Source organism: Camelus bactrianus, chromosome 9, assembly GCF_048773025.1.
Source record: "Camelus bactrianus isolate YW-2024 breed Bactrian camel chromosome 9, ASM4877302v1, whole genome shotgun sequence".
In the NCBI taxonomy this organism is placed as follows: domain Eukaryota; kingdom Metazoa; phylum Chordata; class Mammalia; order Artiodactyla; family Camelidae; genus Camelus; species Camelus bactrianus.
The window spans coordinates 33,937,901-33,956,392 of record NC_133547.1 but is presented as its reverse complement, the minus strand read 5'-3'; the positions used below and the strand labels follow the sequence as shown (position 1 = coordinate 33,956,392).

At 37.2% G+C, this 18,492-nt stretch overlaps 2 protein-coding genes across 6 annotated transcripts in view; one reads left to right on the top strand and one right to left on the bottom strand.

The window, feature by feature from the left end:
• Positions 1-7,871, top strand: part of DPH5 (diphthamide biosynthesis 5) — a 39,037-nt gene extending 31,166 nt beyond the window's left edge. For 2 of the 3 annotated variants that reach the window (XM_010950456.3, XM_045513265.2), the window contains exon 8: positions 747-7,871. In XM_010950456.3, coding sequence (XP_010948758.1) covers positions 747-976 — 230 coding nt within the window. In that variant the 3' untranslated portion in view covers positions 977-7,871. The remainder of the gene's footprint in view (positions 1-746) is intronic. The other variant, XR_012509153.1, reaches the window with a different exon arrangement.
• The window catches only part of SLC30A7 (solute carrier family 30 member 7), an 83,450-nt gene continuing 66,445 nt past the window's right edge, over positions 1,488-18,492 (bottom strand). For 2 of the 3 annotated variants that reach the window (XM_045513261.2, XM_010950455.3), the window contains one exon: positions 11,778-18,176. In XM_045513261.2, the coding sequence (XP_045369217.2) occupies positions 18,129-18,176 (48 nt within the window). In that variant the 3' untranslated portion in view covers positions 11,778-18,128. Of the gene's footprint in view, positions 1,625-11,777; positions 18,177-18,492 lie in introns of those variants that run through there. The other variant, XM_074370051.1, reaches the window with a different exon arrangement.

Here is an 18,492-nt window from a genome sequence, read left to right as displayed (position 1 = left end):
TTTTTCAATCAGGACAGCTTTCCCAACTAAACAAAGCCAGAAAAGGGTCAGCTCTTCAGCTGTTGCATCAGATTGAATAAAACTAAAGTTCACTGATGCTGGCTACTTTGAACTGAAAAGCGTAAGTAACGTCATAATGCCTGTTGTTTGTTAACAGCTCTGTAGTTTACTAGGTACTTTCATATTTATTATCTCAGCCCTTAAACCACCATTTAAGAGAGACAATATTCCATTTTTTAAAAAATGGAAGAAATAAAAATGAAGTTTGTCACGTAGCTGATTAAGTGGCCAAACACAAACTCAAATCTGTGTTTTAATCTCATAATCCCCTGGCTTTTCCAGTACTTGGTCGATGTGACTATATCCCAGACATTTTATTTAAAATATAAGCATGTATTAAACATTGTTCACTTAGAATCTGCTAAAAGACAAATGCTGTGCAGTAGAGTATGGATGCAGGTAATTGGTCATCAAGTCGTAAAAACTTGAAGGTGAGCCTTTGGAATTCTGGAAGGGTAAAGTTAGGAAGTACTGCTTCAGTTCATATGTCAGGGAGTGCAAATCATTTAGAAAAGCCTTAGATAAGTCAGTAGATGGTTGGTCCATAATGAGCAACTAAGGGGACTTACGCTATCTGTGGCTTCTTTATATGTACTTTTGGCACTAGTGTTAGTTTGAATTGATTGAGGATAATGCATTTACTGAATTGAATGGCCGTGTCTTTTTTTTTTGTTTTTTTTTGGTAGCAATCACCGAGGAGACACTCTGTGTTGGCTTAGCCAGGGTTGGAGCTGAGGACCAGAAAATTGCAGCAGGCACTTTGCAGCAGATGTGTACTGTGGACTTGGGAGGACCACTGCATTCCTTGATTATCACAGGAGGCAGCTTGCATCCACTGGAGATAGAGATGCTGAATCTGTTTTCCATACCAGAAAATAGCTCAGAATCACAAAGCGTTGATGGGCTCCGAACATAGACCGTTTCTCTTGTGAGACGTTAACTTCAGTCATGTATGCACCTACACGTATTTGTATAACAAATCAAACAGGCCTTTTGGTTTACATAATAAGTATAAAGCAAGTGACCAAGAAGAAAGGTGTTGACTCACAGTGCTTGGTTTCCTGTGGCAGTGAATTTTTCCCTGTGACATCATCAGTTGCTGCGGTTTTGGCAGTTTTTCAGGATGTGCATACATGGAGCAGACCAAACTGGAAAACTTGTAGACAGACATCCATAGGCAGAATTATTGAAGAGCAATTTTTGTTTATGAAACCAGTTTATACAAGGTGGAACTTTCTTCCTTCTTCTAAAGTCAGCTGTACTGACTGCGAGATAAGTTGTCCTGACAGCGTTTGGCATTAATGCAGGTAAACAGAGGTGGGAGGAGTAAGTCCCCACCCAACACTCTTACTTAAAGCTCAGCTGAGTACATGCCACACAGTGACATCCTTTTGAATTGTCTTGTCGCGTTTAGCTGACGTCCTAATTATGTGGCTCATGTTCTGCTGTATTTTGGAGGTTGTATAATGGTTGAATTATGAATGTTCAGCCAGCCATGTATAGTTGCTGCTTGGTCTCAGTTAGCATCTTTCACATCCAAATTGACAAATGGAAAACTTGCTGACTACAAAATAAAATTCAAAAAAAATTAAGTTTGAAGACAACAATGGATTAGTCAAGATTTGTCATATCACTTAACAGTTAATACAGTTCTACGTGTATGCAAGTAGCCACAGTCTTCTTCCTAGTTGTAAATCACACTCCCATTTTTTATATTTCATGACTATAAAGTTTTGTACTTTTCCAGTTTATAACAGAAATAGCTTTACTACGTGTTAGTTTAGTTGGTCTAACTCTGAGTACAGTTGACCCTTGAAGAACACATGTTTGAACTGCACGGGTCCACTTGTACACAGATTTTTTTTTCACTTAATACATCCTACAGTACTACACAAACTGGTTGGTTGAATCCACAGGTGGTTGAATCCATGGATGTGGAACTGTGGATGTTTTCAACTTAATGGAGCGTCAGTGCCCCTAACCCCCACATTGTTCAAGGTCAGTCAGCTGTGTTTCCATGTTCTAATCAATTTATCTGACCTCTTTGTTCAGTAAATTCATTGGAAGTTGAGCAGATACTTCCCTATTTTCTGGAAGCATCAATTAAAAAGAGATTCTTTTGAGTTATTTCATTTCAGTTGTGATAAAAAGATACCTTAATATATGTGAAACAATCTGTTTTCAATCTGTTGGACACAAGAGGGAAGAGAGCCAAAGGATATTTAAGTACTAGTTCTACCAGTATTTTCTTCCAAGGCGTTAAATTAAATGTTGAAGAATAATAAAATGAAGGCCTTCTGCTTTTGGTTGTAGTGAAATAGCTTTTAATGGACAAACCTTGGCACTGGGGAGTGACCAGAATAGCCTGAGAGCTCTGCTTCTATGACTTTTCCCTGAGGGCATTCACCAGTCTGTCTGGTTGAGGGGAGGGCTAGAGCTCATGAGAAAGCCGCAGTCTTACAGGCTTGAGGTGTTAGAGGAGTTGGGACTGCTGGATGAGCTGAAATTGAAGGAAGAGATCCTAGAAATGAAGATGGTGCTGAGGAATAAGGCTTCCAATCTGTGTATAATTTCCCCTTAAATCTAACTCCTGCATTGTGCATGTGCAGGGAAGGCTCCGATGACTCTGGTGGAGAGCCATATCTGGAAGGCTGAAAAAGCTGAGCAGAAATTTTTGCTCTGTGTCGCAAGAGAAAACAGATTTGAATCCCGGTAAGTTGGAAGGCTTGATAAGTACCTCAGGCTTTCCATCAAATCCCTAGAATGGTTGTGTATTATTAGCGATAAAGGTTATGCCCGGGACTAAGGATTTGTGCTAAAACCAAAGACAGAATCTTTAACGTAATGTAAAATCAAGCCTCCATAAAATCGAGGTGACTGGCCAATAATTTAACTGCCTGCTAGGACAAAGCTTATCACTTCCACCACATGATAACGAAATGAATCTATCTATCAACAATGCCTGGAATGTTTTAAAATACTATGCGGCATGCAGTGAAACAGGAAGATATGACTATGGTCCAAAAGAAAAAAGCACACAGTAAAAAGATCCTAAAATAATCCAGGTACTGGAATTAGCAGACAAGGATTCCAAAGCAGCTGTTAGAACTATGTTCAAGGATAAAAAGGGAAAGTGGTTGTAATGAATTAATATAAATGGGTACTCTCAGCAGAGAAATGGAAGCAAAGAAAAACCCAAATGGACTAAATAGCAGAGCACAGGTAACAGGTGAATAGAAATTGCCCTATCTGAGGAATTTAAATAAAAAAAGCTCAGAACCTCAGTGCCATGTGGAGCAATATCAAGCAGTTCAATATATAAGTAATTGGATTCCCAGAAGAACAGAAAGGAGACAGGGCAGAAAAAAATATGAGTAAGTAAAGGCCAAAATTTTCCCAAGTTTGGTGAACCTATGAATACACAGGTCCAGTAAGTTCAGTGAACTCCAAGAAGAATAAATAGAGAAAACCATACCTAACAAACAGATCACAGTTAAAACTGACGAAAATTAGAGATGAAAGAATCAGTAGGGGTTGTTCTCATTGGAAACAGTGGCCGTCAGAAGACAATGGAAAGACAAAATCTTTACAGAAATTTAAGAGCAAAACAAAACCCGATCAATCCAGTGTTCTATATCCAGTAAAAATATCCTTCAAAAATGAAGGCAAAGCAATCTTCGTGAAAACAGAGTTTGTCACTAGCAGACCTGCACTGCAAGGAAAGCTGAGGGAGGTTTCTTGGGCTGAAGGTAAATGACATCAGATAGAAGGGAGGAAATGAGTATTTAAATGTAAGTGACTGTCAGGTTTTCTTTGCTTCACATTTTTAAAAGACAGCTAACAATTTAACATAGTGTGGCATATATTTGGCTGTAAAATACATAAATACATAAACATATAAATATATAAAAAATATAAAACAATAATGGAAGTTGCAGGTGTTAAAGGGAATTATACAGCTGTGGGGTTCTTACATTTTATTTAAAGCAGCAGAATACTAACTGCAAGTAGACTGTGATAAGGATGTGTATTGTAATCCCTTGGCAGCCACTATCAAAACAAAACAAAACGCATGGCAGAAGTAAAATAAATAAATATAAGAGGAATTAAAATTGAATCCTGAAAGATATATGATTAACCAAAAGCGGGCAGGAAAGGAGGAAATAAAGGTCAAAAAAGACAGTGAGGTGGGAAGCCCCATAAAAAAAGATGGGCAGGCAGGGCAGGGCCACTACTCTCCTGCCAGTACCATCCGGTTCCCTGGCCCAGACGCTCTGTCTCACTTTTTGCCTCTGAAATGGCTTACTTCTAGGAAAGTGGAACTTACTCCTAGAATTCTATTGGTTCCCTGAGCTCACTTGTGATTGGTTATTTCTCTCCCTCCTGATTGGTCCATTTCTACAAAGCCTGTTCCTAATTAGTCAACTTTTCTTATACCTTATTTGCATATGCTGTTGCAAAGTGTAAACTGGCAGCCTATAAAAGCCTGTGTAAACCTACAGACGGGGTCCAGAGCTTGGAGTGTTAAATCCCCTGGGCGTGCTGGCGAAATAAACCTGGGTTCTCCCAACTCTCTGAGTGCTGCTTGGTCTCTCGCCCAGATCCAGGTTGCTGTCATAACTGAGCTGTAACACTGAGCTGTAACACTGAGCTGTAACACCGAGCTGTAACACGTCTTTCTGCAACAATAGGACAAATAGAAAAAAAGTAGTAAAACAATAAATTTAAATTCAACCATACCAGTAATTGCTTAAATGTAAATTAAGTATTCTAGTTAAAAGAACTATATTTTTTTTAAAAAAGCACAACCATCTGTGTCTGCAAGAGTTAAACTTCAAGGACACAGGATGAAAGTAAAAGAGTGGGGAAAAAATAGACCATACAAACAGGAAGCATAAGAAAACAAGTGGCTACATTAACATAAGACAAAATAGACTTCAAAAGAAGGCGTATACTGGAGATAAAGAAGGACTTTTCACAGGGAAGAAAGGGACAGCTCTTCATGAAGACATTCTAAATGTGTGTGCATTGAATACCAGCTTGAAAATACATGAGGCGAAATGGACAGACCTAAAGGGAGGTATAGACAAGTATATAATCAACGTTGGGCATTTTAATAATCCTCTCTCAGCAAATGATGGAAGTAAATAAAACATCAGTAAAAATATTGATTTGAACAACACTAACCATTTGGATCAAAACAGTATTGATCCCTACAGGCATTATTTTCAAGCCCAATGTGGAACATTCACCAAAGTAGACCATATGCTTGGCTCTGACCACAATGGAATTCAAAATTGCCGACAAAAAGATGCTTAGAAAAGCTCCAAATATTTGGAAATAAAACAAGGTACATTTATTTTTAACTGAATAAAAGCAAAAACAAAATGTGAAAATTTGTGGGATGCAGATAAAGCAGTGCTTAGAAATTTGTAGCTTTAGAACAGAAAAGAAAGTTTTAAAAATCAGTGATCTGTTTTTATCTTAGAAACCTAGAAAAAGAAGAGCATATTAAACACTAAGTAACTAGAAGGAACAGACTACTGAATATAGGCAGAAATTGGTGAGACAGAAAATGGACAAACAGTACAGAAAAGGAAAGCCGATAGATTGTCTAAATTTTTAAAGGCTAGCAGTAGTCGAAGTCGCCAGGATATGGGGTAACTGAAACTCTAATGTTATTGGTAGGAATATAAGTTGGCACAACTACTTTGGAAAACAGTTGGCAGTTTTTATACAACTGCCCATGAACTAGCAAAACAAGTCCTAGGTATTTACTCATAAGAAATGAAAACATACTGACAAAAAGTAGTACCTGAGTGTTTATAACTTTTCTATGTTTATTCATTCATAGCCCCAACTGGAACCAAGCTATGTGTCCATTATAGGAGAAGGGATTTAAAAATTGTAGTTTGACTTACAATGGAATGTTACTTAGCAATAAAACAGAAGGAGCTTTGACTCACACAACAACAGGAGTGAATTTCAAAAACGTGTTAAGTGAAAGAAACCAGACACAAAAGAGCACTGTATACTTCCCTTCATGTGAAGTTTCACAACAGGCAAAAACTAATCAAAAGAAGACAGTGGTAGTGAAGAGGGGCTGGGAGGGGCCAGCAAGGAGCTGGGGTGATGGAAACGTTCTGTCTTTTGATGGCGTGTTGTTTGTATGGACACAAGTTCACTCAATTATATAGATTTAGGATCTGTGCATTCTTCTGTGTTAAGATTACCAGTTGAAATAGGGTATCCATTTAAGTTGAATTTCAGATAAACAACAAAAACTTTTTTTTTAAATACAAGTATGTCCCATTCAATATTTGGGAAACATTTATACTACAAAAAAATTATTTTCAGTTAGAAATTTAATTAAGTTCCTGTGTTTTTATTTGCTAAATCTGGTGACTCCGTATGTAATTTAACCTCAATTTAAATGAAATTGTAAAATGAAAAATGTACCCTATTCATCAGCAGAAAAAGGATGAACAATATTGTTTCTGGTCTACTATCATGAAAGTTCAGTGTTTTGGCAGTAAAAGTAGAAGCACTTAAACACTACATACATTTGGTTAATAGTTGTTAGCCCTTTAATACTATTACTTTTTAATGTTATTTTAAACTACCATAGAGTGAAACCACTCTCATATTCTAGATGCATAATAGTTCTATCACCCCCCAAAACCCTCTCATACTTTCCCTTTTTATATACACCCCTCTACCCACCTGGAAACCATTGAGCTGATCTTCCTCTACAGTTTTGTCTTTTTGAGAACCTCAGATGAGACTGGCTTTTTTCAGCAAAATGCTTTTAAGACTCATCCAAGTTACTGCATGTATCAAAAGTGTATTCTTTTTTATTGCAAAGTAGTATTCTCTTGTATAGATGCATTGCAGTTTGCTTATCCATTCACTTTTTGAGAGAGATCTGGGTTGTTTCCAATTTTTTGCAATTACTTATTATAGAGTCGTTAAAATGTTCACATACAAGTTTTCGTGTGAACATAAACTTTTATTTCTCTAGAGTAGATACCCAGGAGTGTGATTGCTGAGTCACATCATAAATGTACGTTTAATTTTATAAAAAACTGCCAAAATGATTCCCAGAGTGGCTGTATCATTTTGCATTCCCGCAGGCAGTGTAAGAGTTCCCGTTACTCTGTATCTTTGTTGTGCTTCACATTGGCAGTATTTTGTACTTTAGCTATTCCATTAGGTGTGTTGTATGTCATTGTGGTTTTAATTCGCTTTTTCCTAGCGACTAATGATGTTGAACATCTTTTCATGTGCTTATTTACCATTTTTATATCCTATTTAATGAAGCATCTGTTCATGCTTTTTGCCCACTTTTAATTAGAATTGTTTATTTTCTTCTGGGTAAGTTTTGAGTATTCTTTATATATTTTGGATACAATTTCTTTGTCAGATATGTGATTTGCAAATATTTTCTCCCAATTTTCTCTGTAGCTTGTCCTTTTATCCCCTTAATCATGTCGTTGGCAAACCAGAAGTTTTTCATTTTGTCAGTTTTCTTGTATGGATCGTGTTTCTGTTACCATGTCTAAGAACCTGTCATGAAACTCAAAGACATGTAGATTTTATCCTATGTTTTCTTCTAAATTTTTTATAGTTTTACAGCTTACATTTAGATCTACAATATATTTTGAGTTAATTTTTGTATGAAATGTGAGTTTTCAGTGAAGGTTTTTTTTGTTTGTTTTTTGCATATTCATATTCAACTGCTCCAAAACCATTTGTTTAGAAAGACTGTATTGAATTGTTTCTGCACCACAATAAAAAATTAATTGGCCATATTTGTGTGGATCTATTTCTGAACTCTTCTCGCTGTTCAGTCAATGTCTGTCTCTCTCCCTTCTATAATACCACATTGCCTTGATTACTTTAGCTTTATGGTAAATCCTAAAAACAGATAGTGTAATTCCTCTAATTTTATTCTCCTTTCCAAATTGTTGTATTTATTTCCTTTGCCTCGCCACATAAATGTTATAATGAACTTGTTGATATCTATATAAAGCTTGCAAATTTGATTGTAATTATTTGATTATGATGATGTGTCTACGTGTGGATACTTTAAGGTTTATCCTTTTTGGAGTTTATTCAGCTTCTTGAATCTGTAGGTTTATGTCACCAAATTCAGGAAGTTACCAGTCATTATTTCTTTAAATATTTTTTCATCACTGTGTGCATCATCACTGTATGCAGACTCCTCTGTTTCTGGGCTTCTGATAACAAACTGTTGAGACATTTCTTATTGTCCCTCAGGTCTCCGAATGCTGTTCATTTCTTTTTTTTTTTCTTTCAATCTTTTTTCTCTGCAATTTAGTGTGCATAATTTTTATTGATATATATTTAAGTTTATTGACTCTTTCCTGTGTCTTCTCCAATCTGCTGTTGAGTTCATTTTGTATATTTTTATTTTGGTTACTATTTTAAAATTTCCATTTGGTTCTTTTTCTATATCTTCAATTTTCTGCTTTAACATTTGTTGCAAGATTATTTGTGATTGCTTGTTCGAGCATTTTTGTAATAGCTGCGCTAAGTTCTTTGTCAGATAGTTCCAATGTTGATGTCATCTCAGATGGTATCTGTTGATTGTTTTTCATTTGGAAGTTGAAATTTTTGTGACACTTTGCCTGGCAATTTTGGATTGTAGCTTGGACATTTTGAATATTGTGAAATTCTGGGTCTTATTTAGATCCTGTGATGAATGGCAGTCTTTTTGTTTTGACAGATGACAAACCTGATTAGACGCAGGATGCAGTTACCAGTCCGCCTTCTGTAGGCTACGGTTCCAATGTCAGTTCAGTTTTCAATGATGCAGTTCTCTTTGGTTCTGTCTCAGGTTTATGTGGCCCAGTCTGGGACCTAGGCAATCTTGGACCTAGTCAGTTGGATAGTTGTTCTGAAGATCTTTCAGTCTGCTGAGTAGGATCAGATCCAAGCATTAGTGATTTGAGAGTGAAACTTGAGGTTTATAATCAGCTTCATGGGCTTTGTTTCTGAGCTCCTCCCTCTCCGTGAACTTACTGCTTCCTGGTTCCCTGGGCTCCCTTTTTTGGTCCTCTGGCCGGAAACTTGGGGAGTTCTGTTTACTCTATTCTGTTGCTCTGTGTCTCATACCTTCACAATTGGGCCTACATCCTGACCCATGTGGACAGGGGGACAGGAAAAAAGTAACAGGGGTTTGCGCTAACCTTTTGTAATCATAGCTATCACACAGAGGAAAATTCTCCTCTCTCAGCTGTCGTTCTTGTGGGTTTCCATAGTTGCTGGCCACCACGACAGGGCTGTCTGGGGAAGTCTTTGGAAGCCAATGGGAAGTCTCTGCTTCAACTAATACAACTGCAAATGTAGTAACTTCTCCTTGTTTTGAAGTTCTGAGGAAATCAACATGACCTGTGTACAGATTATTGCTCAAGAGGAAGTAGTATGATGCGCATACGGGACAGATAACCCCTGTAAAGCTGAACAATGATCTGATCTGACTTAGTGCCTAAGGTGGAAAAACAGTGGTGGCTGATCAGACAGACCTTATTTTATTTATAATTTTAGAAGTGGTTACAATCTTTCAAGTGTCTAGGCCAAATGGCAGGGTTGTAATTGCTGTGAAATGGTACCTATGCTTAGATGTGAATCTTAATTTCTTATGTACAGTGTCTCCCTTTTAAAATACTATTATGTACCTGCAGTCAGGAAATACTTTGGGGAATCCTTTTGTTTTCATATAATTTTATTTTTAATCCATTGGCTTTAGTACTGGCTGCCTTGCAAAGAGTACAGTTGACTTTATTGATCCATACAGAACCATTTTTCAAAGAGGGGCTAAATTTCATATTAAAAGCATAATTCATTCATTTTTTTCAACACATTTTGATTGCTTAAACCATGCCAGACTTGATGTCTTTGAGTTTTGTCACACTGTTATCATTATTACTCATCTGAGTTATAGATATTTATTAGATAAAGTTGAATTGTTCATTTGCACGTTGGTAGCATGTGCTAAGACTGAACTTCATGTTAGATTGTTTTTAAAATGTGGAAGTGGGGCTGGATGAGCTGACAGATTGAATGAGGTAGAATCCTATCCTGGCATGTTTTTGTTTTTGTTTTCCCTCGTACAGAATGAAAAACACTAAATTGCTGTCATTCTGTCTACATCTATTGGACCTGCTTGCTTCTCCCTGTCTTTGCTGTTTCTCTGGTCTAGAGTAATGGAAAGTATTGTGGGTAATGAGATTGGATAATGGGGGGGGGGAGCAGCATTATGAGTTTCTAAAGTCATTCAGAGGAAGCTGTATTTAATGAGCATTTAGAGAGCCACTCAAGTTTCTTGAGCTGAAGAAGTAGAAGTGGAACCTGGGAAGCTTGCTTTGTTACTATAACACAGGATGGCTTCTGGGGGGAAGGAAGCAAAAAGTCTAAAGAAAGGTTGGATAGTGAACTATGGTAAATAACTTGCCTAAACCTGTGTGTAAACAGAAGAGGCTGATCTAAGGGGAGGTTGATAGGCCACTGGAGGCTTTGAGTGGGCCAGGGGCTAATTCCAGAGAACACAGGAAAGGCGGGGTCCCTGGCAGGTGTTCTGGCTCTAGCAGGTCAAAGTCCACTATGCAGAAGGGCCAGCCGAAGGTAATCAGGAAACCAAGATGGGGAAATGTTTTAAAAAGGCCTGGACAAGAGTCTGATTCAGCAGAAATTCCTTGTACTTCCTGCTTGAGGCCAGAATTGTTTGTGTGGTGTGTTGGGGGTGTGTGTGCCGGAATGGAGGTGGTCAGTTCCTCAGAGTGACTCTGCATACAGTTACCAGTGGAGTCTCGGAGTAGGGAGTGGGAACGGTGAATTTCAAAGACTTCCAAGGAATGAGGAGGACTTTGCGATAGGGGATTCAGGAAAAGGGAAGTAAAGGCAATGTTTAGATTTCTAAGAATACTGTAAGGAATTCTGACAGAAATTGGCAGTTGAAAAGAGACTTGAGTGGGAATGATAAACGTATTTTTCCTCTTTGTTGAATTTGAGATGCTGGTAGTTCTGCCGTGGTTGTGACAGGAAGTCATCCACCTACGGCCTTTGATTAAACCTACAAATGAGGGAGGAGTGAAGCTGTATTACTGGGAGCTACAGAAACGGTTAGGAAGGGCTTGGAAGCAGCACATATAGACCTCCTGTAAGATATTTGACAACAGACACACTGAGGACAAAGCCCCTATTGTGGGGCAGAGACTTATAGTAAGGAAGAGGCTGCTTTGATTGGCGTTATATTTGGTGGGAAGAGTGGGATCTGGGGTCTTGTAGAGAAGTTGTTTTAAAAAAGAATTTCTTCTGATTAGAGGAAAAAAATTGGAAGGATAACGGAGGCTCATGTCAGATGCTTTTGGTCTTCATTTCTTAAAGCTGAGATCATAGAGCATGAACTGAGAGAACAGTTTGGGGTTCATGAAACTATCTGGAAATAAATACTTTGTGAGACTTGTTTCTGAGGTAAAATGATGAATAAGAGGAACCACAGTGAGGATTTTCACATTAAGACATTTCCAGTCTCCTACCCTCTCCTCTCTCCTGATGAGCTCTGCTGGTTCCTGGCCCTGAGAATCATCCTTCTTTCCTTTTCTTTCCTTAGTCCTCTAGACTCTATTCTAGAAATTATTAAGTTCACAGTGTTCTTTTCAGTTCATCAAACTAGTAGACACAATTCAGGTAAAGACTTTTAAACAGAAATTTTATTGGAAGAATTTTGATACATTGTTTATTATTATTTTTAAATACATCTGAGGTTAAACAAAATATATACATGAATGTCTTCAAGTAGAAAAAAGTGAAATATACATTATGGATTTGTTGTGTTATTCTTAGGCAAATCATAATTGCTGACTTTAGCATATTCAAACCAAATTACAAGTTTTTGACATTTGATGTGCCAACCTAGCCTTGTAGTCACACATTTGTTTAGAAATGTTTTGATGCCATAATCTTCACCAAAGGATCAAACCCAAATTCAAACTTGGCCATATTTTTAGAAACCATTAAAGACAGGAAGGTAAAGTGTTATAGGGGTGTTCAGAATAAACCAAGAAGGGATTCGGCAATTTTTCATTCGCAGTATTTCTGATTTTATTAAAAGACCCATTCCGTTTATTGATCAAACTCACAAACATTCAGGCAAAATATCCCTTGAGCAGAAATATCACTGAATTTGCTGTTATTAGAGGAAGCAATGAGAGTACTTGGCTAACTCTTGACAAGATATGTCTGCTTCAAAGTAGAATCTTCATTGAACTTAAAATTGATGTGTGACATACGATACATAAAATTCAAAGACTGAAATTCAAATAAAGCTTTTTTCCCCCCACTAGTGAAAAGGGGAAGTTTTACATTGGCAGCAGCAATGAACAGAGATGCAAAATCAGAATATAGAGAAGCTCTGCTAAAAGTTAATATTTAGAGGGGAAAGAGAGAAGATTAAAACTATCTTAGGAATATTTAAATCACTTAATGAAATACATGTTGTATTGTTTTTATAGAAGTACCTTCAAAATACACCTTTGAAAGAGTTTGGGATAAATGAAATAGAAAGGATGTTATACACAGATCCCTAAATGGCGATTTTTCATAAAAACAAAGGAGAATGTGGTTTCTCATTTGGCTACACAAAATATAAAAATTCAAGTGACCCAGGTTCCACACTCCCAGTTCTACCAATTTCCTGTCCAACAACATGCAAAATGTAAAACGTCTCTTTCTCTATACTCCCACTGTTCCTGTATTAAAATGAAGGAACAGCTCAGAGGGCTACTTGAAAATACAATGGCCAAAGTGACTATAAAAAGTTACATTTGTGCAAAGATGCCAGAGAAAAGCTGAGATGTCTCCTGTAATAAACAGCAAATTATGGTTTTAACTGTCCCCATCCCTTACTTTTGTATCCACTACTGTCTACAATGTTTACTGAGCATGTAGGTGTAGATTCATGCTAAGTTTGGTGGTAATAGGAATTATGAGACAAACACATTCTTTTTTACAGACTCCATCATGATCAGAATTTCAAATACTACATTTTCAAAGCCATGGGAAGAGTTCAAAGTTAAATGTTATTATTAAATGCACAGATTACTACTGATTATGAAACAGAGTTCTTTTTGAAAAGGTGTCTGAAAAGGGGTCGATAAAATGTAATGCTGTGAATCAAATCCTATGTATTCCTCTCATGCAGCGCAAAGTTACTCACACTTCTTGGAAGACAGCTCCCCCAGAACTAAGTTAATGTCTGTTGGCCAGGAATTCGGTTTCTCTTTACTCACACTGGCACCCATGCTGAGCCAAGTATCTTTCAGGCAGTTTACTCTGAGTGTCAAGAAAACCTTTTACTATTTTTTTTAAAGGGTTTAAAACTGCTTAAGGGAGCTCTGATTGCTCTTCTTAGCCTGCATAGTTGAAGTACAGTGGCAAAGGTAATGAGCATAGAAGAGCATCCAAAGAAGGAATGAGTCTAAACAATGTATTTATAACTGTTCCTCTCTATCAATTTTGTCACGGTGATTGTTCACTGATTTTACAGGAGAGTGTGTTTACATCTGCCACAACTTCTTGGACCTTTAAATCATTGTAGGATGATGTACAAAACCAGAGTGGTCATCAGAAAAAGCACTGGATTTAGAGTCCGCTGCACCACCGGCTGGCCCCCAGTCAGGTCTTTTACCTTCTCTTGAAATAGCTTCCTCATCTGTAAAATGGGGTTAAGAATTCCTTCCTCACAGGAATGTTGGGAGAATCAGAAGAGAAAACATACCAATCATAAAATCATGCAAAACTTTTGTCTTTATAGACTTGTGAGGACTTCAAACGTGGTAACATGAAAAAGGCCATACAAAGAGCATGACACATACTTAATGGTAGCTAAGCCCTACCCTTTCTTTCTGTATACTTTGTAGTTAGGAAATGATTAAACATAAACCAAAGACACCCTCATCAAAGACACATCGATTTGACCTTGAAATAGAACTATACTTCTTTGCAAATACATTTTTGATGTATAATTCTGCATTGTTATTTAAGTCGGGCTTGACTCTGTGGTAGAGGTCTGGACCACTAAGGCTTGTGGGCAATCACGTCTTGCAACAATCTGCCTCCGTTAATAAAAGTTTTAATGACTGTTCTTTCAAAGAATAAAGTAATTTCCCTTTTACCAAAGTTCTTTGAACTGGAAAATGATTTGTTTTGAAGATGGTGATAGAAAAAGTTTAACTTTCTCAAGGTAACACTTTTATGAAGAGTTAAAAGTTGCAGTTTAGCCTTTGGGATTCTGGTAAAACTTCAAAAGTTTACCCTATTAAAATTTTTATTTTGTTCTAGACAACGTCTAATGCCCAATTTTACATGCCTCTGAGAATGTCAACAGTTCAGAAGCTCTCCAGTGACTGAAAACTTAACATACCAAGAATGAAATGATATGACCTGTGCACTAGTCTGGTTTCTAAAAAGTACCAATTCACAGAATATAAACAAGACAAAGAAACTAAGCAATCCTTAAACTGGATTTAGCCTCGGGCAATTAACAGAAAAATTCACTCACAAGTTAAAAGTATCCAATGCACAAATGTCATTTTTTTAAAAAGTCAGGAACTGGTTTCACAAGAGTAAAAAAGTAAAAAAGAGTAAAAAAAATAATTATATCTTTCATAAAGAATACTATGGAAATAATATTTGAAACCTTATAACTAGCTATGAAAAATAAGACAATAAAACTCCATTTATAAAGTGCCTTAATGTACCAAAAACAGAGGTCAGATGTCCTTTATTTAAAAATGCTTCTTCATCACATTTACAGAAAGGCAGATTTTACCCTGGAGATGCAGCACAGTGGAGTAGAAAGAACTCTCGACTTGGAGTCAGAAGACCTGCATTCTGGCCTTGGCTTTGCCCCTAATTATCTCTGTGACCTTGAGGAAATGACAGCATTTCTGGGCTTCAATTTTCTCATCTGTAAAATGAGAGGTAGGACATGACTGCTTCTAAGGACAGTCTCCTTGGATGTTAAAGCAGTGAATTATTTTTGTTCTTAAAATGTTTTGTTCTTAAAATCTTATGTTGCTACCATATTCATAATAGCCGCAAAACTGATTATTCCATAGTCGGCAAAAACATCGGTGAGCTCCGGCCACCTGCATCTGGAGTCAGTGATTTGGCTGCTTTACAAACGTGCACAGGAGTCACAGCAGTTTGGCTCCTGGTGGAGAGGAGGGGGCTCTGAGGAATGCCAAAGCCCTCCAGACACACGGGAACTCACAGTGCTAGCATCTGGCAGCACTTCCTCCTGCCTCTGTGTCTGCAGAGGATGGCGAGGGGTGACAGCGTGAGGGACACCGAGCTGCAGACACACTGGGCGCTTCCTCACAAAGTGCACAGGGAGTCACAGAGGGCAAGCCCTCTGTCCTCGTCAACACAATCTACATTTAAAAACACGAAACTGGTATAGGTATATTTCTGTTTGGGAAAGTTTATTTGGCTAGGTAAACTTTCCCAGAGCAATACAAATTTGTTCTCCAGAGAATATTTTGGTTTTTAAAATATTAGCAAAGTTATACTCAGAGGCTTTTTTCCCCCAAGAGTTAGCCTAACAACAGGGACATCTAAATTTATTTTGTAAGAATAATCAAGTAGTATTTCTCAGTGAAATTATCTACCTTAGCAATACATCTGTGCCGAGAACACTGATAACACAAGTATTTTCCTAAGAGTGAGAAAAAAGTTGCTTTTTCTCACACTCATTTTTCTTCCTGCTTAAACATACAGGTTTAAGAACATTTAATTAAAGCATACATGTTAATGCCAACCTGACATGAGCCATCCATCTCTTGTAACAGGTGCAAAATTAGAGTTTCATATCGGTCAAATATTCTATATATACTCTATCCCTTTATCAAAGAAAACAACCATCCTCATGCACTTGTGTATTGAAGAGTGTAGCTAGTAAAGTGATGCATACTTTGACAAAAAACTTCACTTGGAATGGAGGGCTCAGTAAAGACAGAATTGGATCTTCAAAACGCACTGGTACATTTTACAGGCCAGTGCAAGCATGATCTCCGTGTGTGAAATATCAGCACAATCCCAGATAATTAGTTTTTAAAGGCACACATCCCAAGTCCCTGCCCTCATCTAGAGCTGTCATTTCCCACAATATGCCAAAACCTACAGAACAGCCCAGGCTTCTATCAGGCGTGTATGGATGCAGACTTCCAAGTGACTACTGAACACTTACAGTGAGAAAGCAGTACCATTATCAGGACATTCCCTTTATGGGTCCCTCCTAAAACATCTTAACAGTTGTTTCAGTTAAACACATTCTAGTGCAGGAATTCTGAGCTTTAGAACTGCCTGGCAGTAAGTAAAAATGTTTTGAAAATACTACTTAATGTGCAAAAAGGAGACTACCAGCAGCTCATGGCAATCTGCAGCAGTTTAGAAAAGCATGAAGAAAGGAGCCTTAGTGTCCCTAACACAGTGTAGGTCAGAAATAGGGGAAAAGATACTCCGAAACGTAGACAAAATCAGCAGTGACTTCTGTCACATCAGTGAAAAAGTGCTTATTATTGATCTACATTCTAAATATTCATTTCCATCCTGCAGGGTTTTTCCCCCAACAATTTCAATTTTTCCCTTTCAGTTAAAAGGGAATATACATTGTGACAAAATGAAGTACAATGGGAAAATGTCTAGCTAGATCAATATTTCTTTACAAAACAGAGACTATTTAAACAGAGTTCGTTCAAGCACTTATCTCAAATTGCAATTTTATTTTTCAAATACACAAGAACCTAGGAATCAACTTATTTATTAACTTCTAAGATACCTGTGTTAGGAAGAGTTCGATCTTACCACATTTACTCTGTACCTTCAATACTTCAAACTCAATAAAACGTGGCTTTAGGATCCTGAAAGCAACTGTATTTGGGAAGCACTTGCAAAGGAAAACAAATTGTATGATTTGGCATTTGAGGATGAAAAAAACAAAACAACATCGTCACCACCATTGCTGCCTTCACTCTACATGCCTTTTTCTTCCATTAATAGGATCTATCAAAACAGCAAGGACAGATACAGGGACGTTTACCATAGACACAGCAGCTTTTATAGAAATTTAGAATTTAGCAGATGTTTTAAGTAAGTCAAAAACACCCATCTTTTGCTAAGTTTTGAAAAGACAGTCCACAAAATAATTTAATGTAATAACTGAATTTGATTTAAAAACCAAAGTAACACCTTTTATTTTTTGATGGGAAAAAGCAATTAAAGGAAAAATTTTATATATCTAAACCTATGCTAGAAGTACACAAAAAAGACATCTGTATACATTACTAACAAGAGTCTTATTTTGTACAGATTACAGAATATCCATTAAAAAAAAAAAGACATATACATGACCTTTGATGGTACATTTCTATGCTGGCAAATACATTTTCTGATACAAAGGCACTTTGAAAACCCAATATGGTTTGGTTCATAAGTTTGCAAGGTACAAACAATTTTACAAACGTATGATTATACTGAAGAACGTCAACAACTGTGACATTACATATAAAACAGTATTCCATTTCCTTTTTTTTTTTTTTTAAATAACACTGGTTTTGTGGGAATGAAAGCAGTGGTTTCCAGCAGCTTCAGTGAAGACATCCCAGATGATTAGAGGCCCACAGTCTGAATTTCTTACTGGCTAGGATGAGGGGCGGGAGGGAGGGCATTTGAAACAAACAAACGGAAGAAACAAATAAACAGAATATGATACCCTGGAATAAAACCAGAAACCTCAGAAATCGAAATGGTTTGGAGGGAAGAGCACAAAAGACAAGACCAAAAGTCCAGGAGAGATCCTGTTAATTCTGACCCCTTGGCTGTAAACTCCTGGCTGAGCACAGATGCCTGGCTCCCCCTGGTCTGCTTGGTGCTGGGGAGCTGTAGTGATGATTTCTCTATTTTAAAAAGCTAAGTACAATGTTTTGGGTTGTACAGTACCAGAAAAATTAGGTCCCCCAAAAAGCATAATTTCTTCTCATTCATTACATGGCCGCAAAGTCAATCTGTACATAAAGCTGTCTCACTCCAGCCTGAAAAAGTTTTAAAAAAAAAATTAGAAAAATCAAACAAACCAATAACAGACTATACATTTCAGAAAAGTAGTAGGAAAAAAAAAATCTCTTTTTTTTTTTTTTTTGGAAAGGGAAGAATTATTTTTCTCTTCTGTCACTGGGAAAGAATTCTCCACTTTTCATCATAAAATGCCAATTACTTTATTTTAGAAACAAGTATATCAATAAACTGCAAAAGAGATTCTCCATTTACCTCCACAAAAGATGGCTATGCTCCTGCATGCCGCGCCCAAGTGAATTTCGGCAAAACGAGGGCACCCACCCACCATGGTTC